This window comes from Eubalaena glacialis, chromosome 18, assembly GCF_028564815.1.
Source record: "Eubalaena glacialis isolate mEubGla1 chromosome 18, mEubGla1.1.hap2.+ XY, whole genome shotgun sequence".
In the NCBI taxonomy this organism is placed as follows: domain Eukaryota; kingdom Metazoa; phylum Chordata; class Mammalia; order Artiodactyla; family Balaenidae; genus Eubalaena; species Eubalaena glacialis.
Window position 1 is genome coordinate 55,820,694 of NC_083733.1, and position 26,581 is coordinate 55,847,274.

A 26,581-nucleotide genomic window follows, 5' to 3' on the forward strand; every position below is an offset into this window, starting at 1 on the left:
CCCTCTTGTTCCCACCCAGCTCCTCACCAACCACTATGAGCGTTGTTGGAAGTACTACTGCCTCCCCACAGGCTGGGCCAACTATGGGGTCACCTCGGAGGAAGAGCTGCACCTCACCCGTAAACTCTTCTGGGGCATCTTTGACTCGCTGGCCCATAAGGTCTGGGCACCCAAGGGCCCTGAAAGAAGCCTGTTTGCAGGGTCTGGGGCCCGAAGTCAGGGATCCAGAATGAAATCCTCAAAGTTGGGGGTTCAGGGAGGGAGGCAGTTCTGCAGGTTTGGATCTAGGAGAATCTATGAGTTGGGTCTCTGGTTTGAACATTATGGAAGAGGGAATGGGCCTCTAGTTTGGGGGCTTGGAGGGGGTAACATAGGCGTGGTTTGAGAGTCCAGGTGGGTCTGAGGTTTGGGTTTCAGGGAGAGAGACCATACTTCATGTTTGAGGGCTCAAGAAAGAGGGGTGATGATTGGAGGGGTGAGTTTGAAGTCCTGGTGCTCCAGGATTTGAAGGCTCCGTCAGGCCTGCAGTGACCACCCCCCCCCTGCCCTGACCTCCCCAGAAATATGACCCAGAGCTGTACCGCATGGTTATGCCCTGCGTGTGTGCCATCGCAGGGGCCCTGCCCCCCGACTACGTGGACGCCTCATACTCATCCAAGACTGAGAAAAAGGCCACGGTGGACGCTGAAGGCAACTTTGATCCTCGGCCTGTGGAGACCCTCAAGTGAGGCCTGGGGGCAGGAGGGGGGGGGCCTGGGGGCTGGGAGAAGAAGAAGGTTTCAGAGGTGGAAGGAGGGGCCAGCCCTAACATCTGCTGACCCCACCCCCCTAATAGTGTGATCATCCCAGAGAAGCTGGACTCCTTCATTAACAAGTTTGCGGAGTACACACACGAGAAGTGGGCCTTCGACAAGGTTGGCGTCATGGTCCTCCCCTCCCCAGGAACCCCCACCCCTGCCAGCCTTCCTCAAGACCCCAGCTTTCCCCCAGACCCAGATCCTCCCGGAGGGCCCCAGGTTTCCCTGAGACCCATAGCTCTTCCTGGGATTCACAGCCTCCTCTGGAACCCTCAGCCCCTCCAGGGTTCCCGCTCAGTGTCTGTCCACACCTCATCCTGCTCCCACTCCCAGCTCCATAGTGACACTGCCCCCACCTGTCCCCTCTCCACCTCCAGATCCAGAACAACTGGTCCTATGGGGAGAACATAGATGAGGAACTGAAGACCCATCCCATGCTGAGGCCCTACAAGACATTTTCGGAGAAGGTAACCAAGCCTTGGCGCCCAAGTTGGGGGTCCAAAATTTGGGGGATCAGGGAGGAGTGAGGCAGCTTCATGGGCTTGGATCTAGCTGGATCTGTGGGTTAAGGCTCCCCAGCCATGGACTTTGTCTTCCCTCAAACTTGGCTGCCTCCCCTAGACCCCAGACTCCTAGTGTCCCTTCTCTTAGAGTTGGAGAGACTGCGTTTGATCCCTTGACCATACAACTTAACTTCTCTGAGTCTCATGTATAAAAGGGGATAATGAGAGTTTGGGAAGCTCTGTTACAGAACAGGTAAGACACCTGGGATTGAATTCGGACTGGACCACTTCCTAGCCACATGGTCAGGGCTTTCCCCTTCTTGGGACACTGGAGGCCAGTGAGGCTGAGCCAGGGGTTCCTCCCTCCACCTCCCTCTCACCCCATTCCACCAACTCCACTCCCTTCTGTCCACCCCAGGACAAAGAGATTTACCGCTGGCCCATCAAGGAGTCCTTGAAGGCCATGATTGCCTGGGAATGGACGATAGAGAAAGCCAGGGAGGGTGAGGAGGAGAAGACGGAGAAGAAAAAAACCCGGAAGATATCCCAAAGTGCCCAGGTGGAGGCGGGGCTGGGACAGGGGGCGGGGTCATGAGGGGGTGGTGAGCGGCTAGCATAAGGGGCGGGGCCAGGAGAGGGTGGGGCCAGGCAGGAGGTGGGGTCGAGAGGGGGACGAGGGCCACGGGAAAAACATGGGGTCAGCGGAAGGGGGAAGGCCAGGAGGGGGTGCAGGAGAAGGCTGAGAGATCTGGGAAGGGAGAGGGCATGGGTCTGAAGAACTGCAAAGGGCAGAAGAGAGGAGGGTGGCTTAGAGACAGAGACTTAAGGAGAGGGCACAGAGGAGGGATGTAGGGCCAGGTAGGGGGGATAAATTGGCTTGGGGGCTGGGCTTCCTGCTAGTCCGTTCATCTTTCCCTTGTCTCCCCAGACCTATGATCCACGGGAAGGCTACAACCCCCAGCCCCCCGACCTCACCGGAGTTACCCTGTCCCGGGAGCTGCAGGTGAGTCTTCTGGTCCTTTATTTGGGGACTGGAGGCATCTGTTGGGAGAGGAAGACATCCTCTGAATGTGGGCTTTGACCCTTTGCATCCTCTCCCAGGCCATGGCAGAACAACTGGCGGAAAATTACCACAACACATGGGGACGGAAGAAGAAACAGGAGCTGGAAGCCAAGGGTGAGGCACCCACCCCACGCCGCACAGACTCCCCTTCGCCGTAGTCCCCTAGTCACAGGCTCCGGAATCATAAGGGCCTGGGTTAGAGTTGTGTGACTTTGAACAGTTGCTTTCACCCCACTGAACCTTCGTTTCTGTGTCTCTACAATGGGGATAATCGCAGCATTTACTCCTGTAGGGCTGTGGTGAGGATGTGAGGAGCATCTGAAAGCAATGTTTGGTTATTCTTATCTCTGTCTTTATTACTATAATTATGCACACCCTCAACTTCAGGAACCACTTCAATGAGCGGCCTGGGTCCCCCCCACGCCCCTGATTTCTGGTCTTTGCTGCCCCAGGTGGTGGGACCCACCCCCTGCTGGTTCCCTACGACACGCTCACGGCCAAGGAGAAGTCACGAGATAGGGAGAAGGCCCAGGAGCTGCTGAAGTTCCTGCAGATGAACGGCTACGCGGTCACCAGGCAAGCGGGCTGGAAGGCCGTCCCGGGAGGGGTAGGGAAAGTGGGCGGAACCCCGGCAAAAGCTGGGAGTGGCGAGTCCTAGGTAGTGGAGGTGGAGCCAGAGAAAGGAAGATGATGGGGGTGGGGCCTGGGAGCAGAGGCAGGGCCATAGAGGGGTGGGGCCTGGAGGGCAGAGGCGGGGCCAGAGAGGGGAGGAGCCTAAGAAGGGTGGGGCCTGGAAAGCGGAGGCAGGGCCTGGGGGAGTCCAGGCCGAACTGGAAAGAGGCGGGAAACACGGCGGGTCTGCGTCTGGGCTGACCTCTCGCTCTGCCTGCACGCAGGGGCCGTAAGGACATGGAACTGGACACGTCTTCCATTGAGAAACGGTTCGCCTTCGGCTTCCTGCAGCAGTTGCTCCGCTGGATGGACATTTCTCAGGAGTTTATCGCCCACCTGGGTACGGAGAATTCCCTCCCCGTCCCCGCCCTAGCTGCAGTTTCACAAAGGCACCCAGTTCATTCATTTCTCCTTCCTCCCTTCATCTAATCATTGTGCCAGACATTGTTCTAGGGGTTGAGAATAAGACAGTGAACAAGAAGACAAAGATCCCTGTCCTCCTGCCACTTACATTCCTGTGGTGGATTCAGCCATTTAAAGTCGGAAATAAGGAGATCACTGAGTGTGTCAGAAAGTGATTAGTGTTATGGGAAGAGGAATACACTAGAGCTAGCTAAAGAGGGTTGGGAGTGTGGGCCGGTTGTAATTTTAAATGGAGTATTCCAGGACTTCCTTGGTGGTCCAGTGGTTCAGATGCTGCACTTCCACTGCAGGGGTCAGTGGGTTTGATCCCTGGTCGGGGAACTAAGGTCCCACATGCCCTGCTGTGCAGTCAAAAAAATAAAAATAAATAAATAGAGTATTCCAGGAAGCTGGGGAGAGAGCTATGTGGTCATCTGGGGAGAGTATTTTAGGGAGAGGAACAACCAGTGCAGAGGTCGCTGATGTGCGTATTAGGAGGCCCATGTGGCTGAAGCAGAGTGACAGAGGGGAAGAGTGAGAGGAAATGGGGTCAGTGACAGGCAGATCATGATGGGCTTTGCAGGCCATGGTGAAGACTGTGGCTTTTTGCTCTGAGTGAGATGGTGCCACGGGAGCATTCTAAGCAGGAGAGGGCGCTGATCTGCCTTGGGTGTTCACAGGCTCCCTCTGGCTGCCTGTGGGAGCAGACTGAGGGGGGCAGGAGCAGAAGAGAGTGAGAACTGGGCAGATTCTGGATCTATTTTGAAGGCTGAGGCTGTTGGGATGCCCTGCAGATGCCTCTTATATATCACTAAGAATCACAGCTGGGGCCCCTATGATCCCTTCCAGCTTCCCCCAGAGAGCCCCAGCATTCCCCTTAAGAGCCACCCAGGAACCCCCAAATTCCCTTCAGGTGAGTGAGTGGCCCAGCAGGATTCACTCATACATCTCACCCCAAATCCCACGTGAGCCAGACCTCCATGCTGCACAGGCTCCTGGCAATTCCCTCTCCTCCCTGAAGCTCAGTTTGCTCATCTGTGAAAGGGGGATTCTGTTCACCATAACCCGCTACAGTTCTGTCACTTATTTGCTGAGTGACCTGGAGTGAGCTATTTCACCTCAATTTCCTCATCTGTAAAATGGGAATGAAGGACCAAGTACACAGGCCTCCAGGTTGGGAGGAGATTGTGCAAGAACATTTCTCACAGTGCCAGGGGACATAGCGAGTGTTTAGTAATTGGAGCCTTATTTTTTATTATTATTAATATTTTAATAATATGAATTATTACCATCACTACGATGATGATGATGATGACTGAAACAGATTTCCACTTTAAAGTTGAATCTAATGTGTCTGTATTGACTTCTTGTTTCATTCATTCATTCCACATTTACTCAGTGCCAGATATTGAAGTTCAGAAAGAAAAGGACTTGTGATTGGTGAGGAGGGGGATGTTCCATGGCCTTACCCCATCCCAGTTTGTCCTCCTCCCCATTTTCAGCCTCAGGAAGGGTTTGCTCAAGGAGTTAGGGGGATCAGATGAAAGATAGGGGAGAGAGGTTTACCTTAAAGCCAATACAAGTGACTTCATACCAGGAGGCAATCTCCTATCATATCCCAACTCTGCCCCCTCAGAAAACCCTGAGTTCCCTAGCCTCGAAGCCACCATGACCCCTATTTGCCTTCCCCCACCAGAGGCTGTGTTCAGCAGTGGACGAGTGGAGAAGTCCCCTCACGAACAGGAGATTAAATTCTTTGCCAAGGTGAGAGGTGGGCTCAGAAGCTGGAGGAGGCTGGGGACCGGTGGGCTCTCCTCTCTCTTCACCCAAAATCCCCTTCGTCTCTTCCCCATGCCCCCAGATCCTGCTCCCTTTGATCAACCAGTACTTCACCAACCACTGCCTCTATTTCCTGTCCACGCCGGCCAAAGTGCTGGGCAGTGGTGGCCATGCCTCCAACAAGGAGAAGGAAATGATCACCAGGTGCGCCCCCCTGGGACCTGTGACTCACACCCCTGACCTCACGGCATTGTAATCCTGGATCTTTTCCTCCCACCCTTGGACCTTAGAGGCTCTGTCCTAGGTGCTGGGCACTGATCAGTCTACCTGCAGAGGTGATGGAAGGGCTAGGGTGACCAACTGTCCTGGTGTGCCCCAGGACACGGGGCTTTCAGGCAACCTGGGACGAATTGGTCACCCTGTCAGAAAGGCAGACCAGCCTCCCCACCCCCAGCATACCAGTTACTGCTTGTGACTTTCAAGCTGGTTCATCTCTCTGCCCCTCTGCACTCCTCTGTCTCCTTCGTTTTCTCCCCCATCATCCTTTCTCCTCCTGGCTCTGTCTTCTGTCCCTCTCCCCCTGTCTTCCCTGTCCCTCCTCCTCTCATTGTGTCCCCTTGGTGTCCTCGCTCCCTGTTTCTCCTGTCCTGTTTCTTTCTCTTTCTTCAGCCTCTTCTGCAAGCTTGCCGCTCTTGTCCGTCACCGAGTCTCTCTCTTTGGTAAGTAGCTCTGCTCCCGAGCCCTTCTCCCCAATCTTCCCTCTCTTCCCCTCTTCACAACCTCGCCCTGAAGAAATATGGCCCAGGTTCATGCCTTAATCTGAACAACTTTCCCTGTGTTCTTCCTCTGAACTTGGACATGGAGTGGGTGGTCCTGGGGACAGAGCAGTGACTGGGATAGTCCTGGGCCCTGCCATCATGGAACTCTCAGACTCATAACCAGACGGTGACGGCCCAGAGGTCAGGGCCAGGATGGGGGAGGGACAGGAAGAGGGGTCACAGCCAGGATGAGGGAAGGACAGGGGCCTATGGGAGTCTAGGTGGGGTGGGGATGGATGAAGAGAGATCAGCTGAGTTGGCTGTAGAGGGAGGTACTGTCCCCATAACCCTTTCTTCACCCAAGCCCAACTTCCTCCCCCAGGGACGGATGCCCCAGCTGTGGTCAACTGTCTTCATATCCTGGCACGCTCCCTGGATGCCAGGTGGGGCTAAGGGTCATGGTGCCCACTCCCATTCTAACCGTGCTCCCACCCCCAACCCCTGTTCTCCTAGACTCTCCTCAATCTTGAATCTCAGATTCTGGAACTGGTTTGCCCCCACTTCCCTGTTAGGACCGTGATGAAGTCTGGCCCCGAGATCGTGAAGGCTGGCCTCCGTTCCTTCTTTGAGAGTGCCTCGGAGGACATCGAGAAGATGGTGGAGAACCTGCGGCTAGGCAAGGTGTCGCAGACACACACGCAGGTGAAGGGTGTGGGCCAGAACCTCACCTACACCACCGTGGCCCTGCTGCCCGTGCTCACCACCCTCTTCCAGCACATCGCCCAGCACCAATTTGGAGACGATGTTATCCGTAAGGGCTCCTGATCTCAAGGGCAGTTGTGGGGGGGGGGGTGTCAGTTCAACCAATACCACCCATCCCAGTGTGCCTGATAGAATCTGCAGGTGTTTCAGCGTTATATTTATTGAGAGGATTCATTGTCATAAGCAAAGTGTGCATTCAGTTCAGAAAATTGGTAGGTTAGAGAATGAGTTAATCAGAGCATTAATTCCACAGCTCTAACAAAAGAACCTAAATCACAGTAGCTTAAACAAGTGACAGATATATTTCTTTTTCATGTAACAGTCTACTGGTAGGTTGATCATGATGTCAGAAGCCCAGATTCCTTCCATCTTGTTGCTCTGCCATCCCTGAAATATTGCCTTTATCCATATGGTCCAAGATGGTGCACCATCTCCTTCTCATTCTAGCCAGTAGGAGACAAGAGAAAACAGAGGAGGGCACCTCAGTTCTTTTAAAGGAACAACGTAGAAATGGCCCACGTCACTTCTGCTCACATTTATCCTTTTGGCCAGAACTTAGCATATGGCCACATGTCACTGTAAGGAAGGCTAGGATGGTAGACTTTATTCATGTGTTGAGCTAAGTATGGAGGTCTCTTACTAGGAAGAAGAGCAGAGCAGAAAGAAGGTAAGAGCAGATATTGGGAGTCAATTGGCAGTGTCTGCTGTATTTATCCTACCAAATGGCACCTATAGTGTGTGACCCAGCCTGGGATCTTGTAACATAATGCATACAGTGTGTAACATAATGTTGTTAATGAGACACGGGCAAGATAAAACACCCAGTAGGGGGTGATGACATTGTATGTTCAGGTACTCAAAAAGCCCTACAAGATGTGGAGCATGGCAGAGACAGGAAAGGGCAGGAAGGGCTGGTGGGAGAGATGTCTTGGAGGCCGAGGAGATAGGCTGTGGAGAGGAGGCATCCAGAGTGAGGCCCTGGCCTGGGGACCTGGGGACAGTGGGGCCTCCATGAGACAAGTTGGGAGAAATAACAAGTTTGAGGGAGATGCCAAGGTCAGTTTGGGGTTCGGTGGTTGTGAGGGGCCCAGGGGATCGGAGGCGTCCAGGACAGGCTGTGGGGACCGAGGGGTAGGGGAGGCCTGTCTCAGCTCACTGCTGATTTGACACTGACAAAAATAAAAAAAGTAGCACTTGGATGGGGTTCTTCCCCGGCTCCAATATTTTTTTTTTTCAGCCGCGCCATGGGGCACGCGGGATCTTAGTTCCCCAACGAGGGATCGAACCCGAGCCTTTGGCAGTGAGAGCGAGGAGTCCTAACCACTGGACTGCCAGGGAATCCCGCCAACATTTTATTCTGAAATTTTAAAAACATACAGAAAAGTAGAAAGAAGAGAATTGTTAACAATCTGCCCCATTTGTTTTACCTTTCACTTTATGAGTGAAAGTATTTCCAAACTTTTTGTTGAACTTTTTTTTTTAAATTTAATTTATTTTTGGCTGCATTGGGTCTTTGCTGCTGCACGCGGGCTTTCTCTAGTTGCGGCGAGCGGGGGCTACTCTTCGTTGCTGTGCGCGGGCTTCTCATTGCAGTGGCTTTTCTTGTTGCGGAGCACGGGCTCTAGGCACGCGGGCTTCAGTAGTTGTGGCACACAGCCTCAGTAATTGTGGCTTGTGGACTCCAGAGCGCAGGCTCAGTAGTTGTGGCGCACGGGCCTAGTTGCTCCGCGGCATGTGGGATCTTCCCGGACCGGGGATCGAACCCGTGTCCCCTGCATTGGCAGGCGGATTCTTAACCACTGCGCCACCAGGGAAGCCCTTGTTGAACTTTTGAATGTGAGTTGCACACACACAGTGACACCTCATCCCTAAATACTCAGCCTGCAACACCTGAATGTTGCAGAACCTTCTCTCCTGTACCCACAATATCAGTATCACACCTAACCTGACTATAGTTAAATTTCCCTATTACCCTCAAAATGTCTTTGATTTTTTTAAAAATTCAGAATTCAGTGAAGTTTCTCTCATTGCATTTGGTTGTTACGTCTCTGTCGTCTCTTTTCAATCTAGAACAGTCCCCCTGCCCTCTTTTTGCCTCATGACATTTAGGAAGTTGACGAGGTTCTTAACCTGGCCTTCTGGGGTGGGGGGTGTGTGGATAACCAATATTGAAGTCACAATTGGATATCTGTCTGCATTTGCTGGAGAGAGTGTCCATCACTATCATCAAAGACATCCGTGACTCCTCTCCAAGAACAGCTAGCCTTCATTGAGTGCCTCCTGTGTGCCCTGTTCCAGTTGCTTTCTGAGTATTAACTCATTTAATCATCACAACAACCCCATGAGGAAGATACTATAATTATCCACATTTTACAGAGAGGGAAACTAAGGCCGCGAGAGAGTTGGTACTTGCTCAAGTAACAAAACTTGTAAATGGCAGGCTGGCTCTACAGCCCCTGCTCTTACCCGTCATTTGGAGACAAGGGAGGGGGTTAGAGAAGAACTGGTACGGACCCTCACCCTCCCTCTTTCCCTCAGTGGATGATGTCCAGGTCTCTTGCTACCGAACGCTGTGCAGTATCTACTCTCTGGGAACCACCAAGAACCCTTACGTGGAAAAGTAAGGAGAGGCAGCCATAGTCTGGGGCTGGGGTGGATACTGTGGGGGCCCAGGGAGGGGAGGGCACAGGAGAAGATGGGGGTGAATGAAAAGCCGGGAATGTCTTCAAAAGACGTCCGCACCGTGGCCACTGCAGTTCCTCAAGATGGCCACGTGAGGGCGCTCGGAGGAAGGCCAGTGAAGAAAGTGGAGGCCACTGGTTGGGGGCCAGGTGGGCACAGGCGCTTGGCGGCCAGGATGCCAGGTTGTTCTGGGCTGGCAGGGGGCACGCAGAAACTCTGGCGACCCACAGGAGCCAGGCATGCTGGGGGCACTGGGGAGGGCCGATGGCAGTGCCAGAATCACCGGTAGAGCAAAAGGGCACTCAGGAAACCCAGGGAAACGGCCGCATGGGTGACCACCAGTGAATGGCATCTCTACCCCAAAGTGTCCTGGGGAGAGACACTTCTGTGGAGGAAGGGACTGGGATCCAGGACAGGGCAGAGGGGACGTGGGAGCTGAGCACAGCCTCGTCTTCCAGGCTTCGGCCAGCCCTGGGCGAGTGCCTGGCCTGCCTAGCAGCGGCCATGCCGGTGGCGTTCCTGGAGCCTCAGCTGAACGAGTATAATGCCTGCTCAGTGTACACCACCAAATCTCCCCGGGAGCGGGCCAGTAAGTCGGGCGGGGCTGGGGCAGCTGTCAAGGGTTATATTCCACCTGCATGGGTTCCAGGGAGACCCACTGTGGGTAGTGTGGCCCAGTCTGGGCTCTGAGGGGCTGAGGATTCCTCAGGTTGGGGGCGCTCCAGATTGGGGAACCCCAGAGTTTGTGGGTGCTCTGGATTATGGTGTGGACACTGAGGTCTGGGCATGATGGGTTGGCATGCCCTGACCCCCTCCCCGCACCCCAGTCTTGGGGCTCCCCAACAGCGTGGAGGAGATGTGTCCTGACATCCCGGTGCTGGAGCGGCTCATGGCAGACATCGGGGGGCTGGCTGAGTCGGGGGCCCGCTACACAGAGATGCCGCACGTCATCGAGATCACGCTGCCCATGCTGTGCAGCTACCTGCCCCGCTGGTGGGAGCGCGGACCCGAGGCACTCCTGCCTGTCCTGCCTGCAGGGGCCCCTCCACCCTGCACAGCCATCACTTCCGACCATCTCAACTCCCTGCTGGGGAATATCCTGCGGATCATCGTCAACAACCTGGGCATTGACGAGGCCTCGTGGATGAAGCGGCTGGCTGGTGGGTCTGGCGGGCATGGGCCTCCTGAGTACTGGGGCTCAGGTCCCTGGACCTGATGGTCTCAGAGGGAGATCCCGGGGTCCATGGTTTTCTGGGAGTGGGGAGGAGTCAGAGCTCAGTTTTCTCGGGGTCACAAGGCCAGAGGTCATCCTAAGGGGTCAGAATCTCAGGCTCATAGGGTCTGAGGTGGAAGCATGGGTCCTGGGAGTCCTCCAGGCTGGAGTCTGAATTTCTGGAGCCTTGAAGAGGGTTAGGTCATGGGTTAGAAACTGGGTCAGAAGGCTGAGTTCCTTATACAAAGGGTCAGAGGACCAGGTCAAATATCAGGGTCCCCGATATGGACAGTTAGGGTTCTGGGTCAGAGGTCAAGAAGTGAATCTTTAAAAGATTGGGGCTCCTGGTTTAGAAGTTCCATGTCAGGGGAATTCCCTGGCGGTCCAGTGGTTAGGACTCTGGGCTTTCACTGCAGGGGCCTGGGTTCAATCCCTGGTCGGGGAACTAGGATCCCACAAGCCACGCAGCGTGGCCAAAAATAAATAAATAAATCATGCCTTGTAAGTTCCTTGTCAGGAGTTAAGTTTTGGATCAGAGCCAAGCTAGAGATCAGGGCTGAGGTCAGAGGTCAGAGGCTGTGGTAAGAAACCAGGGTCATAGTCAGAAATCATGTGGTGAGGTATGTCGGGGTATAGACCAGGTCAGAGGTTAAAGACTGGGGTGAGATGTCATAGGCTAGGGTAAGATATCAGGTTAGGATTCAGTTGTTGGAGTCAGAAGTCAAGGACTTGTGTCGGGCTGAGGGGTCACAGTTTCAGGTCAAGGGTTAGGGTTGGGATCCAGGATCAGGGGCTATGTCAGAGGTCACAGCCCGAGGTCAGGAGTGGGATCAGAGGTAGAGGCTGGGGTCGATGACAGCTGCTGGGTCAGAGGTACAGGTCGGAAGTCGTGGGATGGAAACAGAGGTCAAGGGTGAGATCAGAGGTCTTAGGTCAGGTGCTGGAGTCAGTGGCTGGCCAGCAGCACCTGCGCCCCCTCTGGTTCTGCAGTGTTTGCCCAGCCCATCGTGAGCCGGGCCCGGCCTGAGCTCCTGCACTCACACTTCATCCCCACCATCGGGCGGCTGCGCAAGCGGGCAGGGAAGGTGGTGTCCGAGGAGGAGCAGCTGCGCCTAGAGGCCAAGGCGGAAGCCGAGGAGGGCGAGCTCCTGGTGCGGGATGAGTTCTCCGTACTCTGCCGGGACCTGTACGCCCTCTATCCACTGCTCATCCGCTACGTGGACAACAACAGGTCAGCATGTCCCCAGCCGCCCCCCCCACACACCCCAGCCTGACCCCCGGCTTCCTCGGACCCCATCTGACCTCTCGCCTCTGACTTGCTATAAACTTCTTGCACTTCTCACTCAGTCCTACCCAACCTTCTGACCCCCAGCCCCTGTTGCTTATGGACCAATAAAAGCCAGCCTGTGTTTTCTCCCCTTTTGCTCCTTTAAACCTCCTGAATCTGAGGCCCTGTGAGGACTGCAGTATCAGCCATAAGAAGCCGTACTTCTCTCCTCCAGCACTGTGTCTCCAGGCTTGGGTAGACAGGATGCCTGATTTGTGCAGTGAAGTCCAATGGTCAGGCCCTCCTCCATCACTGAGAGAAGAAAGGAAGATAGTCCAGATCCAGCCAGACTAATTTCCCCCAGAAACATAGGTCTTTATAAAAGGGCAAGCGCAGGTATCAACCAATTGCTAACATCTCCCTAAAATCAGAAGCAATGTTTAAAGAATTATTGAGTCTTAGGTGCAGCCAAATCCAGGGATAGTGAACAAGATTCAACTCCAAGTTCCCTCTGGGTTGAAAAAGATTTTAAGGTTGCATCAGGGTTTTGTGAGAAAGGGTGCTTGGATTGATTAGCTATGTCTGTCATGGGAGCTGAAGCAGAAAGCAGTGGTATGCATGCTGTATACATCCTTGTACACCCATCTTTGTGCTCATGAGTGGGTATCGCTATAGGATAGATTCCTAGGAGTAGGAGTGTTGGGTCAAAAAGTATGGGCAAGTAAAGTGAGGTATACTCACATAGTGGAATACTACATGGCAATGAAAGTGAGCTAACTGTTGCAACACCCAGCAACATGGATGAATCTCTCCAACATAGGTTGAATGAAAGAAACCAGAAAATTTTAAATAGAGTACATATCGTATCATCTATTTATGTAACATTCAAGAACAGACCAAAATAATTCATGGGCTAGGGGACTTCCCTGGTGTTCCAGTGCTTAAGACTTCACCTTCCGATGCAGGGGGTGCAGGTTCGATCAGGAGCTAATCCCATATGACTCGCGGCCAAAAAAACCAAAACATAAAACAGAAGCGATATTGTAACAAATTCAATAAAGACTTTAAAAATGGTCCACATCAAAAAAAATCTTTAGGGGCTTCCGTGGTGGCCAGTGGCTAAGAATCCGCCTGCCAATGCAGCGGACATGGGTTCGAGCCCTGGTCTGGGAAGATCCCACATGCCACGGAGCAACTTAGTGCATGTGCCACAACTATGGAGCCTGCGCTCTAAAGCCTGCGAGCCACAACTACTGAGCCCGCGCGCCTAGAGCCCGTGCTCCGCAACAAGAGAAGCCACCGCAATGAGAAGCCCGCTCACCGCAACGAAGAGTAGCCCCCGCTCACCGCAACTAGAGAAAGGACGCGTGCAGCAACGAAGACCCAATGCAGCCAAAAATAAATAAATAAAATAAAATTTTTTTTAAATCTTAAAAAAAAAATTCATGGTCTAGAAGTCTGGATAAGGGCATCTTTCAGACCAGGGACTGGAAATGTTCTATTTCTTGATTTGGGTGGCAGTTACACAAGTGTGTTCACTTGGTGATAATTCATCAAGTTGAAACTTTGTATGTATGTTATACTTCAATAAGAAGGTTAGAGAAAGAAAAAACAATTTTTAAGGAATGGTCATTGATAATTTTTTTTTTTTTTTTGGCTGTGTTGGGTCTTTGCTGCTGCGTGTGGGCTTTCTCTAGTTGTGACAAGGGGGGGCTACTCTTCGTTGTGGTGCGCGGCCTTCTCATTGAGGTGGCTTCTCTTGTTGTGGAGCACGGGCTCTAGGCGCGTGGGCTTGCTTCAGTAGTTGTGGCTCACGGGCTTAGTTGTTCCGCAGCATGTGGGATCTTCCCAGACCAGGGCTCGAACCCGTGTCCCTTGCATTGGGAGGCGGATTCTTAACCACTGCACCACCAGGGAAGCCCTCATTGATCATTTTTAAATCATCTGAATGGCCAGATTACCCTAGAAAGCTCTATCCCTCCCATTGGAGTCTCCGATCCCCTCCCCTGAGGTCTCTCCACGTGGCCCCCTTCTGTGGGGATCCCTGCCCTCATCCCTCACCAGCCCTTTCCCCTGCCTGCCCAGGGCTCACTGGCTGACCGAGCCCAATCCCAGTGCGGAGGAGCTGTTCAGGATGGTGGGCGAGATCTTCATCTACTGGTCCAAGTCCCACGTGAGTCCCCACCTGCCCTGCCCCTCCTCTCTATAAGCCGAGAAGCTGCTGCCCAAAGATGCCCTCCCCCACCCTGTCTGATCCCCAACACTGCCTCCCCCCACCCCCAGAACTTTAAGCGCGAAGAGCAGAACTTTGTGGTCCAGAATGAGATCAACAACATGTCATTTCTGACTGCAGACAGCAAGAGCAAAATGGCCAAGGTGGGTGCTTTGCTCTGGGAGGAGGACTTAGCAGGGAGGGAGGGAACAGCCTCCTGGCCTTCCTACCTGACCCCTCCTCACCCCGCCAGCCTGCCCTGTCCTAGTCGCATTCCCTGCAGCCCTCATAGCAGCCCCATCTCCCTCCTCCTTCCTCCCCACCTCCCCCTTCTCTCATCCCCATCTCCTCCCTCCCGTCTTTTTCCTTCCCCCCCGTTTACCTCTTCTTTCCCATCTCCTCCCTCCGCCCTACATGCTTTCTCCTCCCCATCACCCTCCTCCCCATCTCCCTGTTCCTCATCTTACTCCTCCCTCCTCCCCATCTCCCTCCCCCATCCCAATTTCCTCCTCTCCTTTCACCCACTTCTTTCCTTCTATCCCATTATCCCACATCTCCCCCTTTCCTCTCCCCTTATCCTTCCCAGAACTGCCCTCTAAAGGACAGGGTCTAAAGAACAAACCCACCACCCTGAGTGAGGTCTGGAAATGCCCAGCTGGGGGATTTGCATCAGGGTGGGGCAGAGGAACTGCGGTTAGGGCTGACTTGGAGGGGGCCTGGGGTTCTCGGAGGAACTGGGGTAACACTTCTTGTCTCTGTCTGCAACCTGATGAAGCAGGCGGGAGATGTACAGGTCAGCCCCACATCTGGGACCTTCCGCATGGCTCTTGGCTAACACCCTCTACCCCGCTCCCAACCCCAGCCTCTGCTCTGCCTCCAGAAAACCCCTGCCCCTGTTCCCCACCCCTCATCCTTGGCTCCTAGCCCCCATCCTCTTTCTCTTCCTCCACCCCACCTCCCACCAACCATTCCCTTCCCGGCCCTCAACTTTTGGCTGTTGAAATTTTATTAACTTTTGTTTAAAAAATAACCAGCTCCCCTCTCAGCTTTCCCCAAAGCTTCAAAGCATTTTGGACTGAGGTCCCAGGGAATGGGAATGGGGGTGGGAAAGTCACGTGCATGGTTGGGGTTTAAGGCTTGGGCTCTGGAATCAGATGCACTTGGGTTAGAATCCTGACTCTTGGCAGTTAGCTGTGTGACCTTGGACAAGTGTATTAACCTTTTGAGCTTTGGAAGGCATCCAGTCAGTGGCCCCCCAGCCCCAGGGCTCTGTGAGGACCCAGTGAGGTGCTGCATGTGCTGGCACATGGGTCATGCTCCATATCACAAGCTGGCGTGGATGTGGCTCCGGCCGAAGCTTGTCACCAGGACTTCTCATTGGCATGACTGGGGTGGCCCAGGCCATGGGTCTGCACCCAAGGCTCCAGAACATGGCTGTGGGACTCTGTGCTCTGTGCTTCTGCTTCCAGATCTTTCTGGATCTTTCTTGCATCTTCTGTCTCCTTGTCTGTCTCAGTCTCTCAGTCTCTCTTTCTCTCTCTTTTTCTTCCAACTTTTCTTGTCTCTTGGGACTCTTTACAGTTCTACATCTTCATTTCATTCTTGGGAACTCTGTCTTGGGCTCTGAAGGGGGGCTTGTAAGTGTTGTGTAGGGGCAGGAGGGGTGTCCTACTGAAAGTTCTGGGGGGATTCTGGGAGAAGACTGCTAGAAGTTGAGAAAGCCTGGAATGGAGGGAAATCTGGAAGGATTTGGGATAGAAGTTGGAATTTGGGATAGAGGCTTGGGTCTGGGAGGGTCTAGGGTCAGGGCTGGGGGTCTGAAGTGAAAGATCAGCAAGGTCTGGGGTGGAAACTGAGATGGGACGGGGCTGCCTAGTATTCAGGCGGGGGCTGGAGTGTGGACAATGGTAGCTGGTTGGGGCTGGAGCAGGGGCCAGGCTGAGACTCAGGCTGGCGCTGAGCCCCCGTGTCCCCACAGTCAGGTGGCTCAGACCAGGAACGCACCAAGAAGAAGCGCCGGGGGGACCGGTACTCCGTGCAGACATCGCTGATTGTGGCCACGCTCAAGAAGATGCTGCCCATCGGCCTGAACATGTGTGCACCCACTGACCAGGAACTCATTACACTGGCCAAGACCCGCTATGCCCTGGTGCCTGCTCAGCCCCTTTCTGAGAACCTACCAGGATCCCATTCAGCACTCCCACTAAGCCCCTGGGACCCTACTGAACCCCCAGGATCCCACTAAGGGCCCTCCGTTAGGACCCTACTGAGTCCTTCTCCAGGAGCCTGAGGATTCACTGGGCCTCCTAGGATGCCCTGAGCCTTCCCACAGGATGCTGAGAACCCTACTTGGGATGCTCTCAGAATTCTGGGACCAAAGGACCCTAACTGGGACCCCACTGGAAACTGGAAAGGCCACTAAGACCCTTGGGACCCAAGGACCACACTGAGCCTTCAGGGACCCTACTGAGCACCACCCCCCTGCCATGCCAAACCTGCTAGGAACCTGAGGACCCCAGCTGAGACACCATGAGTCCCCCTGAGACTCCTCCAAGCCCTCTACCAGGACCTCCCCAAGTCCCTCGGGACCCACTGAGCCCCTCATGACCCCATTGGCCCCCCCGAACCTCTGGGTTCCCACTGACCTCTCCAGCTCACCACATCTTTCCCTCAGGACCCTGCTGACCCCTCCCCCGGGACTCTGTTGACACCCAACTGAGCCCCCAAAGACTCTCAGGGGCCCAGTGAGCACCCTGTGACCCTAAGTAGCCCCCAGGATCCTAATGCCTTCTTCCCCAGGACCACACCGAAACCTCTGAGGTCTCAAGGGTGATTGGGATCAATTGACCCTGCCCCTGAATCCTTCTAAGCCCTCTGGGGCCCCAAAGAGACCTCCCGGGACCCCTTTTATCCATTGTATGGGATAACAACCCCCCTCCCTGATGCTTTTTGGCCTCAGGGACCCAAGAAGCCCTCCCAGGACTCTGCCCCAAGACCCCTAGAACCCCAGGACCCTGCTAAGCACCCTGACAATCTACTAACCCACAGGGCCCTGAAGACCACTGACTCGCCCCTGATATCACAAGCACCCCCTTTCTCCTCCTAGGACCTGTTGAGTACTGCTGAGATCCCTAAGAGCCCTCCTGGGCCCCTCTGCCCACTTAACTTCGTCATGAGGGCCCCCTCTCCTGGGACCCTAAGGAAATCCCACCCTACTGATCCCTCCTTTAGCCTCCGTGTAAACGCCACCAGTGACTTGGGTGATCTGCCTGACCCCCTATGACCTCTGCTGACCTTATCGTCTCCTTCTAATCCCCCTCACCCACCTCTAATCTTCAGAAACTCCCTGCCCATCTCCCACTTCCAGCCCCACTCTGACCCTCTTCTGACCTTTTTTGACCTTTGGGGATAGCCTCATGTCACCCCCTACCTCCTCTCACACCCCCAACGAGGCCCCTCTAATCCTGTCTCTTCAAGGTGCCTCTGTGGCCTCTGATGCCCTCTAGGACTCCTCTCTGACCACTCCTGACCTGTGGATCCTTTCAGTTTCTCTCGGATCTTCCCCACACAAGCCTCTCACCAGTTGCTGGGGTGATGGGGCTGGAAGGGAAAGAGTTGTAGGTCAAGGAGGACGCTTGGCCCTCCAGAGTGACCCAGCCTGTCATGTCTCCCCAGAAAGACACAGATGAGGAGGTCCGGGAATTTCTGCAAAACAACCTTCACCTTCAGGGAAAGGTACGCCTCCTCCTCCTTAACGTGCAACCGAAACGGGCATGTCAGGTTAATAGCAAGAGTAACAGCCGACGTTTGAGCACTTACTGTGTATCAGGCATCGAAAGAGGGACCTCGTATTCAGCACCCCAGTGAATCATCACAGCATTGAAAGGGGGGCGGAGCGGCCGGAGAAGCCCACTCTGCGCAGAGGGGCGGTCCGAGAAGCCCGGCTGAGAGAGGAGGGAGCGGGCAGGGGAGGGGCCTCATGCTGACCGTCCTTCCTCCTCTCAGGTCGAAGGCTCCCCTTCTCTACGCTGGCAGATGGCCCTGTACCGGGGCCTCCCGGGCCGCGAGGAGGACGCTGACAACCCGGAGAAAATCGTGCGCAGAGTCCAGGAAGTGTCTGCAGTGCTCTATCATCTGGAGCAGGTGTCTTACTACTGAGTTGCCGAAGCTTGCGTCTCTGGGCGGGGCCTGGGGCGGTCCTTGAGCCTGTGGGCGGGGCCTGCGGTTGAACCTTGGGACTCTGAGCGGGGCAAGGGGCGGGCCTTTAATCTGTTGGGCGTGGTGACAGTTGAGTTTAAAGCGAGAGTTAGAATGGAAACTTTGATCTGGGGGTAGGACCTGGCGCTTAATCTTGGGCCTGGGAACGGCGACAGGGGCAGAACTTTGGGTCTGCGAGTCAGGCCCAGTGAAGACGCCTTGACTCCGCGGGCAGTGCCTTGGGCGGGTCTTGAGATTGGGGCGGGGGCTGGGTAGTGGCCCCGGGTCTGCGGGCGGGGCGTAGGAGGGAAATTTCAGTCTGGAAGCAGAGTAGTACAGGTCAGAACCTTGACTCTGTGGGTGGAGCCAGGGTGTTTCTTCGGCCCTGTGAGTCGGGCCTGAATTTGGACGTGGGCACTGGTGGGCAGTTTCACTCGGGGCTGGAAGTGAGAATCAGACCAGGGGCAGAGTCTGGAGACGTGACAGATAATCCTGCCTCCAGATCGAGCACCCTTATAAGTCCAAGAAGGCCGTGTGGCACAAGCTCTTGTCCAAGCAGCGCCGGAGGGCGGTTGTCGCCTGTTTCCGCATGACCCCCCTGTACAACCTGCCCACGTAAGACACCCCCCCCCCATGGAGGAGGTAACCTCTAGGGGACTTGGAGAAAGAGTGTCTGAAGAGGCAAGAGGATGGAGTGTCAACCCCAGTGGGGTCTTGGGGAGCGGTTAGGGGAGGAGATGTGTGGGAGGACAGAGAGGCGTGGATGGGGAGGTCTCGGCGACACCGCACATCTTTCCCCCGAAGGCACCGGGCCTGTAACATGTTTGTGGAGAGCTACAAGGCGGCGTGGATCCTGACTGAAGACCACAGTTTCGAGGACCGCATGATAGATGACCTTTCAGTGAGCTGGGGCCTGCCTGGGAGTGTCGGGACAGTGTGGGATAGGACTGGGGTCCAGCCGTCCATTGTACACCTCCAGGGGTGGGTCGCCCTTCGCACTGGGGGGTATGGGAGCCAGGGCCGGGTGCAGGATGTGGGGGAAGAGAAAAAAAAAAACAGCCCAGCAGGGCTAGGGGGGAGACAGGTGGGGACCCTAGAAGCCCCTCCCCCGAGCCCCACACCTCCCTCCAGAAAGCTGGTGAGCAGGAGGAGGAGGAGGAAGAGGTGGAGGACAAGAAGCCAGACCCCCTGCACCAGCTGGTCCTGCACTTCAGCCGTACCGCCCTGACTGAAAAGAGGTGAGGACCCTTCCTAGGTCCCAGAGAGAAACCCGCTACCTCTGCCCACTCCCGCGACCTCCCTGTTACTCAAGAGAGACCCTCTGTGTGGGAGCCCCATAGCGGATCTTCTAATACCATTTTACTAGGACAGGCAGAGCTCCCACGTACCACTGTGCAGACTGAGCACTTCACGAGGGCATCTCCTCTGAAGTGTTCGCATCACAGGCAATATTGATTTAGGCTTTTTCTAGAAGAAAAGGTCTTGCTCAAACAAAACCAGTATACTACAGTGTATTATAGGGAGAAAATCAGAATATTATGACCAATTTCCAACAGATGGCAGTGAGGAAGGGGGGCCTTTTTCTAATTCACACAAAAGCTTCGTATGGGCTAGTGGCAGTCATGGGAATAAACAGCAGTGTCTATTAAATGTTTTTTTATGTGTCAAGCATCATGCTAAACACTTGACATATAGATCCTCTCCCTTAATCGTCACACTATGAGATAGATATTATTATCAACTTTTTTTTTGTGGATGAGGAAGTGGAGGCACAGAGATTTGTTTTTCTTATGTAATATCAAGTCAGGAGGTAGAGAGTCCAGGGCTGGGCAGGGGCACAATGACGCTGACAGGGACCCAGTCTCGTTCAGGATTTCTGCCCTGCCATTCTGAGCTGTTGCCTGGTGGTTACAAGGTGGATGCTGAACATCCAGGCGTCATGACCACATGTCAGGCAGAAAGAAGGGGAAAGGCTTTCCCTTAAGCAAGACCAAAATCTTTTTGTCCAAGGAAAGCTCTCCCTGGTGGGCTTCTGCACATGTTTCATTGGCCAGAATTCTGATATCAGGCCACCACCAGTTGCAAGGGAGACTGGGAAGCTGAGTATTCTGTTTTCTGTCCTCTGGGATGGCAATGACCCTGGAGTTAGACTATCCAGGTTTGAATCCCAGTACAAGGTTTGAATCCCAGTACAAGCTCTATGACCAGTACAAGCTCTATGACCCTGGCGAAGAAGGATCTTTGTGCCTCAGTTTCCCTCATCTGTAAAATGGGGCTAGTAATCCAATTGACCCTTGAACAATGCAGGGGTTAGGGGTACTGACCCTGCATGCGGTCAAAAGTCCAGGTATAACTCTATAGTTGGCCCTCCATATCTGCGGTTCTGCATCCATGGATTCAACCAACCATGGATTGTATAGAACTGTAGCAGTATTTATTCTTAAAAATGCACATATAAGTGGACCTGTGCAGTTCAAAACTATATTGTTCAAGGGTTAACTATATATCTACCTAACTGAATTACTGTGAGAATTAATTTGTTATTATATACAAAGCGCTTAGAACAGAAACCAATCTAGAGTAAACTCAATGGGTGTTGGCCATTACTTCTGCTGTTATTAGTATTATTATTATAGAGGAGACCTAAGGAGGTGGTTGGTCATAGTTGTCAGGTGAGCCAACCAGTTGTCAGGTGGCAAGATGGCCCGGGAAGCTCCAGGCTTCCATCACACCATCACAGCAACCCCGGTGGAAAGGGAGCAGCTCTATCAATAGCTTCAGCAAAACTCCCAGAATGAATTCCACTGGACCAGAGTGGACCACATGACCATCTCTTACCTATTATTGTAGCCAAGCAGATAGAAAGTACTGATTGGCTCAGCCTTGATCACATGCCCAGTCTGGCAATGGAGAGTCCTACCCCATCTGAACCACACAGCCTGAGCATGGGGAGGGGTGGCTCTCCAAAGGAAAACTGGAAGCTGTTATAAGATGGGGTTCCTCTCTACTGGATCCTGACTGTCTCCCCACTTACTTCCTCAGCAAACTGGATGAAGATTACTTGTATATAGCGTATGCCGATATCATGGCAAAGGTGAGGCCCTGCCCCCATTTAGGGCAGGTTCCCTTCCCCCTCAGCTGCAATGCCTGTCCACTGAAAGGGCTGGAACTGGCCTGGGGTATCTCTTCTGTTCACTGTCATCTCTAACTGATGCCCTATCCCCAGAGCTGCCACCTGGAGGAGGGAGGGGAGAATGGCGAAGCTGAAGAAGAGGAGGTTGAGCTTTCCTTTGAGGTAGGTGGGATCAAGTAGTCCCTGAAGAAAAGGATGGGGGATCCTGCCTTCATTATCCCCCATTCAGTCAGCATGTGTTCACAGAGCAATGCTCTGGGCCCAGCCCTGGGCTGGGTGATGTTGGGCACATAGCAGCGGCCAGGCCAGTCTACTGGGGAGACAGCTACATCAAGCAGACAGTAACAGCACAGAGTATCCACTGTGGTGATGAGGGGAGCTCCAGCAAAATGGTCAGAGCGGGAATGGGGAGGCACGGGCAGAGGGGTCAGGGCGGGGGGAAGCCAGGGAAGCTCAGGGGGTCATGCGGGCCCAGGCAAGACGCCTGATCCAGCCCGGGGGGAAGGGTTTCAGGGAGGGTTTCTCAGAGGAAGGGATGTCCGAGCAGAAGGATAAAAGGAATGTGCCAGTTGAAGAAAAAGGGAAGGTGTTCCAGGTAGGGGCACAGCATGCGCAAAGGCCAGGCAGTGAGAAAGAGCTAGTAGATGCGATTAACCCATCCTCTCACTCATTAAGGTGATCAGCAAGCATTTCCCCAAGTTTCTCAACCTTTTTTGTGTCAGGGTCCCCTTTGGCATCCGATGAATCCTTTCTCAGAATCATGTACTTAAATATATAAAACGAATCCATAGCAGAGGAAACAAGCATATTGAAATAGTTGTCAAAATACTGCTTTAAAAATTTGTGATACAGTAATAGTTGTACTTCTTTATTAATCTACCAAATAACAAGAACTAACAGTGGATCCAGTAGCTACTGTAATTGATAAGTAGTGATGAACATAAGTGATATTTCGAGGGAATTCCCTGGTGGTCCAGTGGTTAGGACTCGGTGCTTTCAATGCCGGGGGCCCGGGTTCAATCCCGCAAGCTGCGCAGTGCGGACAAAAAAAAAGAAAAAAAGTGATGTTTCGAGATGTCTTCAAAAATGATGTGATATGGAAACATCTGTGATTTGTATGGATGACACAACCACGGATTCTGCTAATACTGCTGTGATTTATGGCCTCATCCATAATGGAAGGAAATGCTACATTTCAGATGGAGGGTGGGAAATATAAAAATATAACTTTTTTCCCCATCCATGTTCACAGACCCCTGGGATTTTATCCGTTGACCCCTTGGAGGTGCATGGGGCCAGGTTACAATTGCTCCATGCCCAGCCCTGTGTAGATGCAGGAGACAAATCGCAGACTTAAGTCCCAGGGGATAGAAGGAGCTTACAGTTGAAGGAATGAGCCAGGGGATGTGGCTGGAGCAGGAAGGGCAGCGGTGAGGGCAAGCCTGTGAGAGGGCAAGGCTGGGCTGGTGAGCCTGGACTCACTCAGCTCCGTGGGCCGGGCTCTGCTGCAGGAGAAAGAGATGGAGAAGCAGAGGCTCCTGTACCAGCAGGCGCGGCTGCACAACCGGGGCACCGCGGAGATGGTGCTCCAGATGATCAGTGCCTGCAAAGGTGCCCTGCACGTGCATTCAGCTCCTCCTGAGTAAACCCATCCTGTCCCCAGCCCACCCATCCCCTGTGGACCCAGCGGGCACACTCTCCCACCCCTCATGCATGTGGATTGCACTCACGCACTTGCCTTGCAATTTCTCACCAATTCCTTCAATGCTGATCACCCCTGCATACGCGCCCTTGCACTCTCCTCTGCCCCATTCTCTGACATCCCCCGGGATGGCTGTTTTCTGGTGAGTGAAGAACCCTGCTCCCAAACTGAGTGGACCATCCGTTGCCTACCCCACCCCCCAACCCATCCCCTCCAGGAGAGACGGGCGCCATGGTGTCCTCCACCCTGAAGCTGGGCATCTCCATCCTGAATGGAGGCAATGCCGATGTGCAGCAGGTAATGGGCGAAGGGACTTGGGAGGGGAGCTGGGAGGGGTGGGAGGTTCCTGTGCGACCCCCAGTTCCCCCTCCACTCCCACCCCCTCTGCAGAAAATGCTGGATTACCTGAAGGACAAGAAGGAAGTTGGCTTCTTCCAGAGTATCCAGGCACTGATGCAAACCTGCAGGTGGGCTCTAGTGCACATCTTTAGTGAAGCTGCTTGGTGTGGCTGAGCCCCCAGTCCTCGTACCACCTCCGGTTCCAGGTCTGTTCTCTTGGTTCCAGGAACAGAGACACACTCAGACCAGCTCAAATAATAGGGAGTTTATTATAAGGATTCACATGGAACAATAAGGGAGGCAAAATGCCACAGACTTTAAGAACGGGTTGTATTAAGGATCCAGACAGCTGGAGCCGGAAGGTTGTTGAGTCTTCAAGGGACACTCAGGCAGCAGGGACTTGGGGCTCTTTCCGATGACCCCTATTCGTGTGGCTCCACTACTGTCTGCCTTTGTTCTCCTCTTGCGGTTGACTGACTTTCACTGCCTCTCTGAAGCTTTTGCTAATTGATGGTTTCTGTTTCCTTCTGATTTCAACTTTTATACATTTCATCCTTGCCCCACCTGACCTCACAGCTGCCACTGCATAGCTTCTCTCAGCTCTTGGTTTCTGCTTCCTCTTGATTTCAGCTCACTCATGGTTTACGATGGCTCACCACCCTCCACCGTGGGGGAGCTACCAGTCTCTGGAAGAGAGGAGGGCAGAGGCCTCAGCACATCTTCACCATCTTTCCTTTCTTTCCCTCAGTGTCCTGGATCTCAATGCCTTCGAGAGACAGAACAAGGCAGAGGGGCTGGGCATGGTGAATGAGGATGGAACCGGTGAGGCCTTCTTGGGCTTCCCTCTCCCTGGGGCATCCCCTTCTTTCAGGATCCACCCCCCTCCCCCCCAATTGCCCAGAGCTCCCTTCCACCAAGACACCTTCCCTCCCCAAGAGCATGCCCAGGTTTCCCCCCTGCAGTGGTCCCCAGTTCTGCCCCCCCCATTCCTCCAGAGTCTCCCTCCCCATGGTCCCACCCCTGGGTGTCCTTCTGTGTTCTCTCACCCATCACCACATGGACCCTACCCTCCACATGCCCCAAGTCTCCAGCCCTGCTTGCTGTTCTCTCATTAATGTCCCTAATCTGAGTTAATCGCGTCTCCTCTTTGCCGTGTTGTGACGTGCCTAACCTTTCTGCCCTGATCCTCGCCTCCTGCCTCTCCACCTGTACCTACCCATCTCTCTCTTTCTCTTCCCTCTTCTTTCTTCCTCTCTGCTTTTACCCTCTTCTTGTTCTCTTCTTTGCTTCCTTGCTCCTTGTCGCTCTCTCTCTCTGTGGGTTGTTTCTCTCTCTGTGTCTGTGCCTTCATCCCTGACCATGTCTCTGTGTGTGTTTTTCTGTCTGTCTCTCTGTCCCCTTCTGCCTTTCTTTTTCCCTCTTTTCTTCTGCTTCTTCCTCTCATCCTGTTGGCTGCCCCAGTCATCAACCGCCAGAACGGTAATTCCCCTAGTCCATTTCCCGTGCTGTGCTACTGCCACCCCTTCCTTCTAACCCCGAACCATCCCCTCCACCTGGGGGCTGAGGATTTGGGTCATCCAGGGGAGGGAGGGTCCATGCCCGAGGAAAGTCTCGAGATCAGGGGTCCAGAGACCAAGATTCGGGTCCCAGATTAGCCACTAACAACACATGGGACTCTTACCTTCCGTAAGCCTCAGTTTCCCCATGTGTAAAATAGAAGCTAGAGAAGATGGCAAAGATCCCTTTCCAGCTGGATGTTCTCGGACTTCCAGACCCAGATTCTCAGTCCCGAGGTGGGGTGAACCCCTCTCCCACCTGCCCTGCTCTCTGCCCCCGCGACCCCATAATGATCGAGTCTGCGGCTCCCATCCACCAACCAGATTGGTTGCCCCCAAGCAGCCACTCTGATTGGTGTGCGTGCCTCCTCTGCGCCTGCTCTGGTTGGCCCGAACCTTCACTATCTAGCCTTCCCTCCCCTACAGCCCACAGTGATTGGCTTCTTTCAGATACCCGTTCTGATTGGCCCATGTTTACACGCCTCCTCCTCTGCTTCTCCTGGATTGGCTGCTTTCAAGACATCAGAGCCAATTGGCTGGCTTTGGATTCCCATCCCCCTGCTCAATCCCCTCCTGCTCAGAGCCTTTGCGTGAAAGTGACTCTGACCCCCATAATCCATTAACCGCCCCACGCTGTCCTAGAGGGGGGCTGAGGGAGGTAACAGCAGCCCGAACCTCTGCTAGGTCGACAGACACTCCCAGCTGTCACACAGGTGGTGACATCAAAGGGACACTGATATTGTAGACAGACACTTGAGGCCCCAGCTTCATAACTCAGGGCACCTCAGTTTCCATCTGCTGATGTCCTGGACTCTGGTGTCATGGATGCCCGTGGACCTCATGCTGTCTTTAAAGTGGTGGCTGCTCCTCCCTGCGCGCCCCATGCTTTCTGCATGCGTGTGCAGTGTGCATGGGCCATGTGCATGCGTGCTGTGTCCTGGCGCATCTGATCCCTTCTGGCCCTTTCCCCCCCTCTTCCACCCAGGAGAGAAGGTCATGGCAGATGATGAATTCACCCAAGACCTGTTCCGATTCCTGCAATTGCTCTGCGAGGGGCACAATAATGGTGAGGAGGAGGGGTGGGTGACATAGAGAGAAGGCCAGGGTTTGGAGTCGGTCTGGAAGGGTTGCCTGAGTTAATCTCCAGTCTCCTCTTCCCTTTATCAGTGATGGCCTCAATCCCCCCATCCAGGCCTTGTCCTCAATCCCATTGTCGTTCATTCTTTACTTTCAGCCAGTGTCAAGTGCTGCCTGCCCACCTTCCTAAATCGCTCTTGAATGTCTGGAGCCTAGCCACTTTGCTTCACTTTCACCTCCTCTAGCCAGTCCAATTCCCCAAAAGCAATCTGCCAAAACCCAATTTGGCCCAAAATCAATTTTCACAAATGAGCAATTCGCCACATGCCATTTTTCCACAGGCATTTTGCAGCAGCTGCCAAAGTTCAGTAAATGTGGTAGATTGCCATACTCTGGGTCTGTAGAGGGAAAATTTGCCTGGCATTTTTAAATGAATCTATTAGAACCACCTATTAATTTTGCTTATA

The 26,581-nt window shown here is 53.9% G+C and overlaps 1 protein-coding gene across 2 annotated transcripts in view; it reads left to right on the forward strand.

Annotated features, from left to right (window-relative positions):
• RYR1 (ryanodine receptor 1) overlaps positions 1-26,581 on the forward strand; it is a 115,432-nt gene that overhangs the window by 50,864 nt on the left and 37,987 nt on the right. The window contains exons 50-84 of one of the 2 annotated variants that reach the window (XM_061173007.1): positions 20-160; positions 561-724; positions 836-914; positions 1,175-1,264; positions 1,719-1,859; positions 2,229-2,303; positions 2,402-2,477; positions 2,816-2,939; positions 3,260-3,375; positions 5,134-5,201; positions 5,299-5,420; positions 5,886-5,935; positions 6,357-6,417; positions 6,547-6,785; positions 9,275-9,356; positions 9,877-10,007; positions 10,246-10,578; positions 11,622-11,862; positions 13,984-14,071; positions 14,182-14,274; positions 14,889-14,903; positions 16,089-16,259; positions 17,786-17,845; positions 18,116-18,253; positions 18,810-18,922; positions 19,112-19,208; positions 19,439-19,545; positions 21,350-21,401; positions 21,534-21,602; positions 22,952-23,051; positions 23,360-23,439; positions 23,533-23,609; positions 24,230-24,303; positions 24,943-24,960; positions 26,023-26,103. In XM_061173007.1, the coding sequence (XP_061028990.1) occupies positions 20-160; positions 561-724; positions 836-914; positions 1,175-1,264; positions 1,719-1,859; positions 2,229-2,303; positions 2,402-2,477; positions 2,816-2,939; positions 3,260-3,375; positions 5,134-5,201; positions 5,299-5,420; positions 5,886-5,935; positions 6,357-6,417; positions 6,547-6,785; positions 9,275-9,356; positions 9,877-10,007; positions 10,246-10,578; positions 11,622-11,862; positions 13,984-14,071; positions 14,182-14,274; positions 14,889-14,903; positions 16,089-16,259; positions 17,786-17,845; positions 18,116-18,253; positions 18,810-18,922; positions 19,112-19,208; positions 19,439-19,545; positions 21,350-21,401; positions 21,534-21,602; positions 22,952-23,051; positions 23,360-23,439; positions 23,533-23,609; positions 24,230-24,303; positions 24,943-24,960; positions 26,023-26,103 (3,766 nt within the window). The remainder of the gene's footprint in view (positions 1-19; positions 161-560; positions 725-835; positions 915-1,174; positions 1,265-1,718; positions 1,860-2,228; positions 2,304-2,401; positions 2,478-2,815; positions 2,940-3,259; positions 3,376-5,133; positions 5,202-5,298; positions 5,421-5,885; positions 5,936-6,356; positions 6,418-6,546; positions 6,786-9,274; positions 9,357-9,876; positions 10,008-10,245; positions 10,579-11,621; positions 11,863-13,983; positions 14,072-14,181; positions 14,275-14,888; positions 14,904-16,088; positions 16,260-17,785; positions 17,846-18,115; positions 18,254-18,809; positions 18,923-19,111; positions 19,209-19,438; positions 19,546-21,349; positions 21,402-21,533; positions 21,603-22,951; positions 23,052-23,359; positions 23,440-23,532; positions 23,610-24,229; positions 24,304-24,942; positions 24,961-26,022; positions 26,104-26,581) is intronic. The other variant, XM_061173006.1, reaches the window with a different exon arrangement.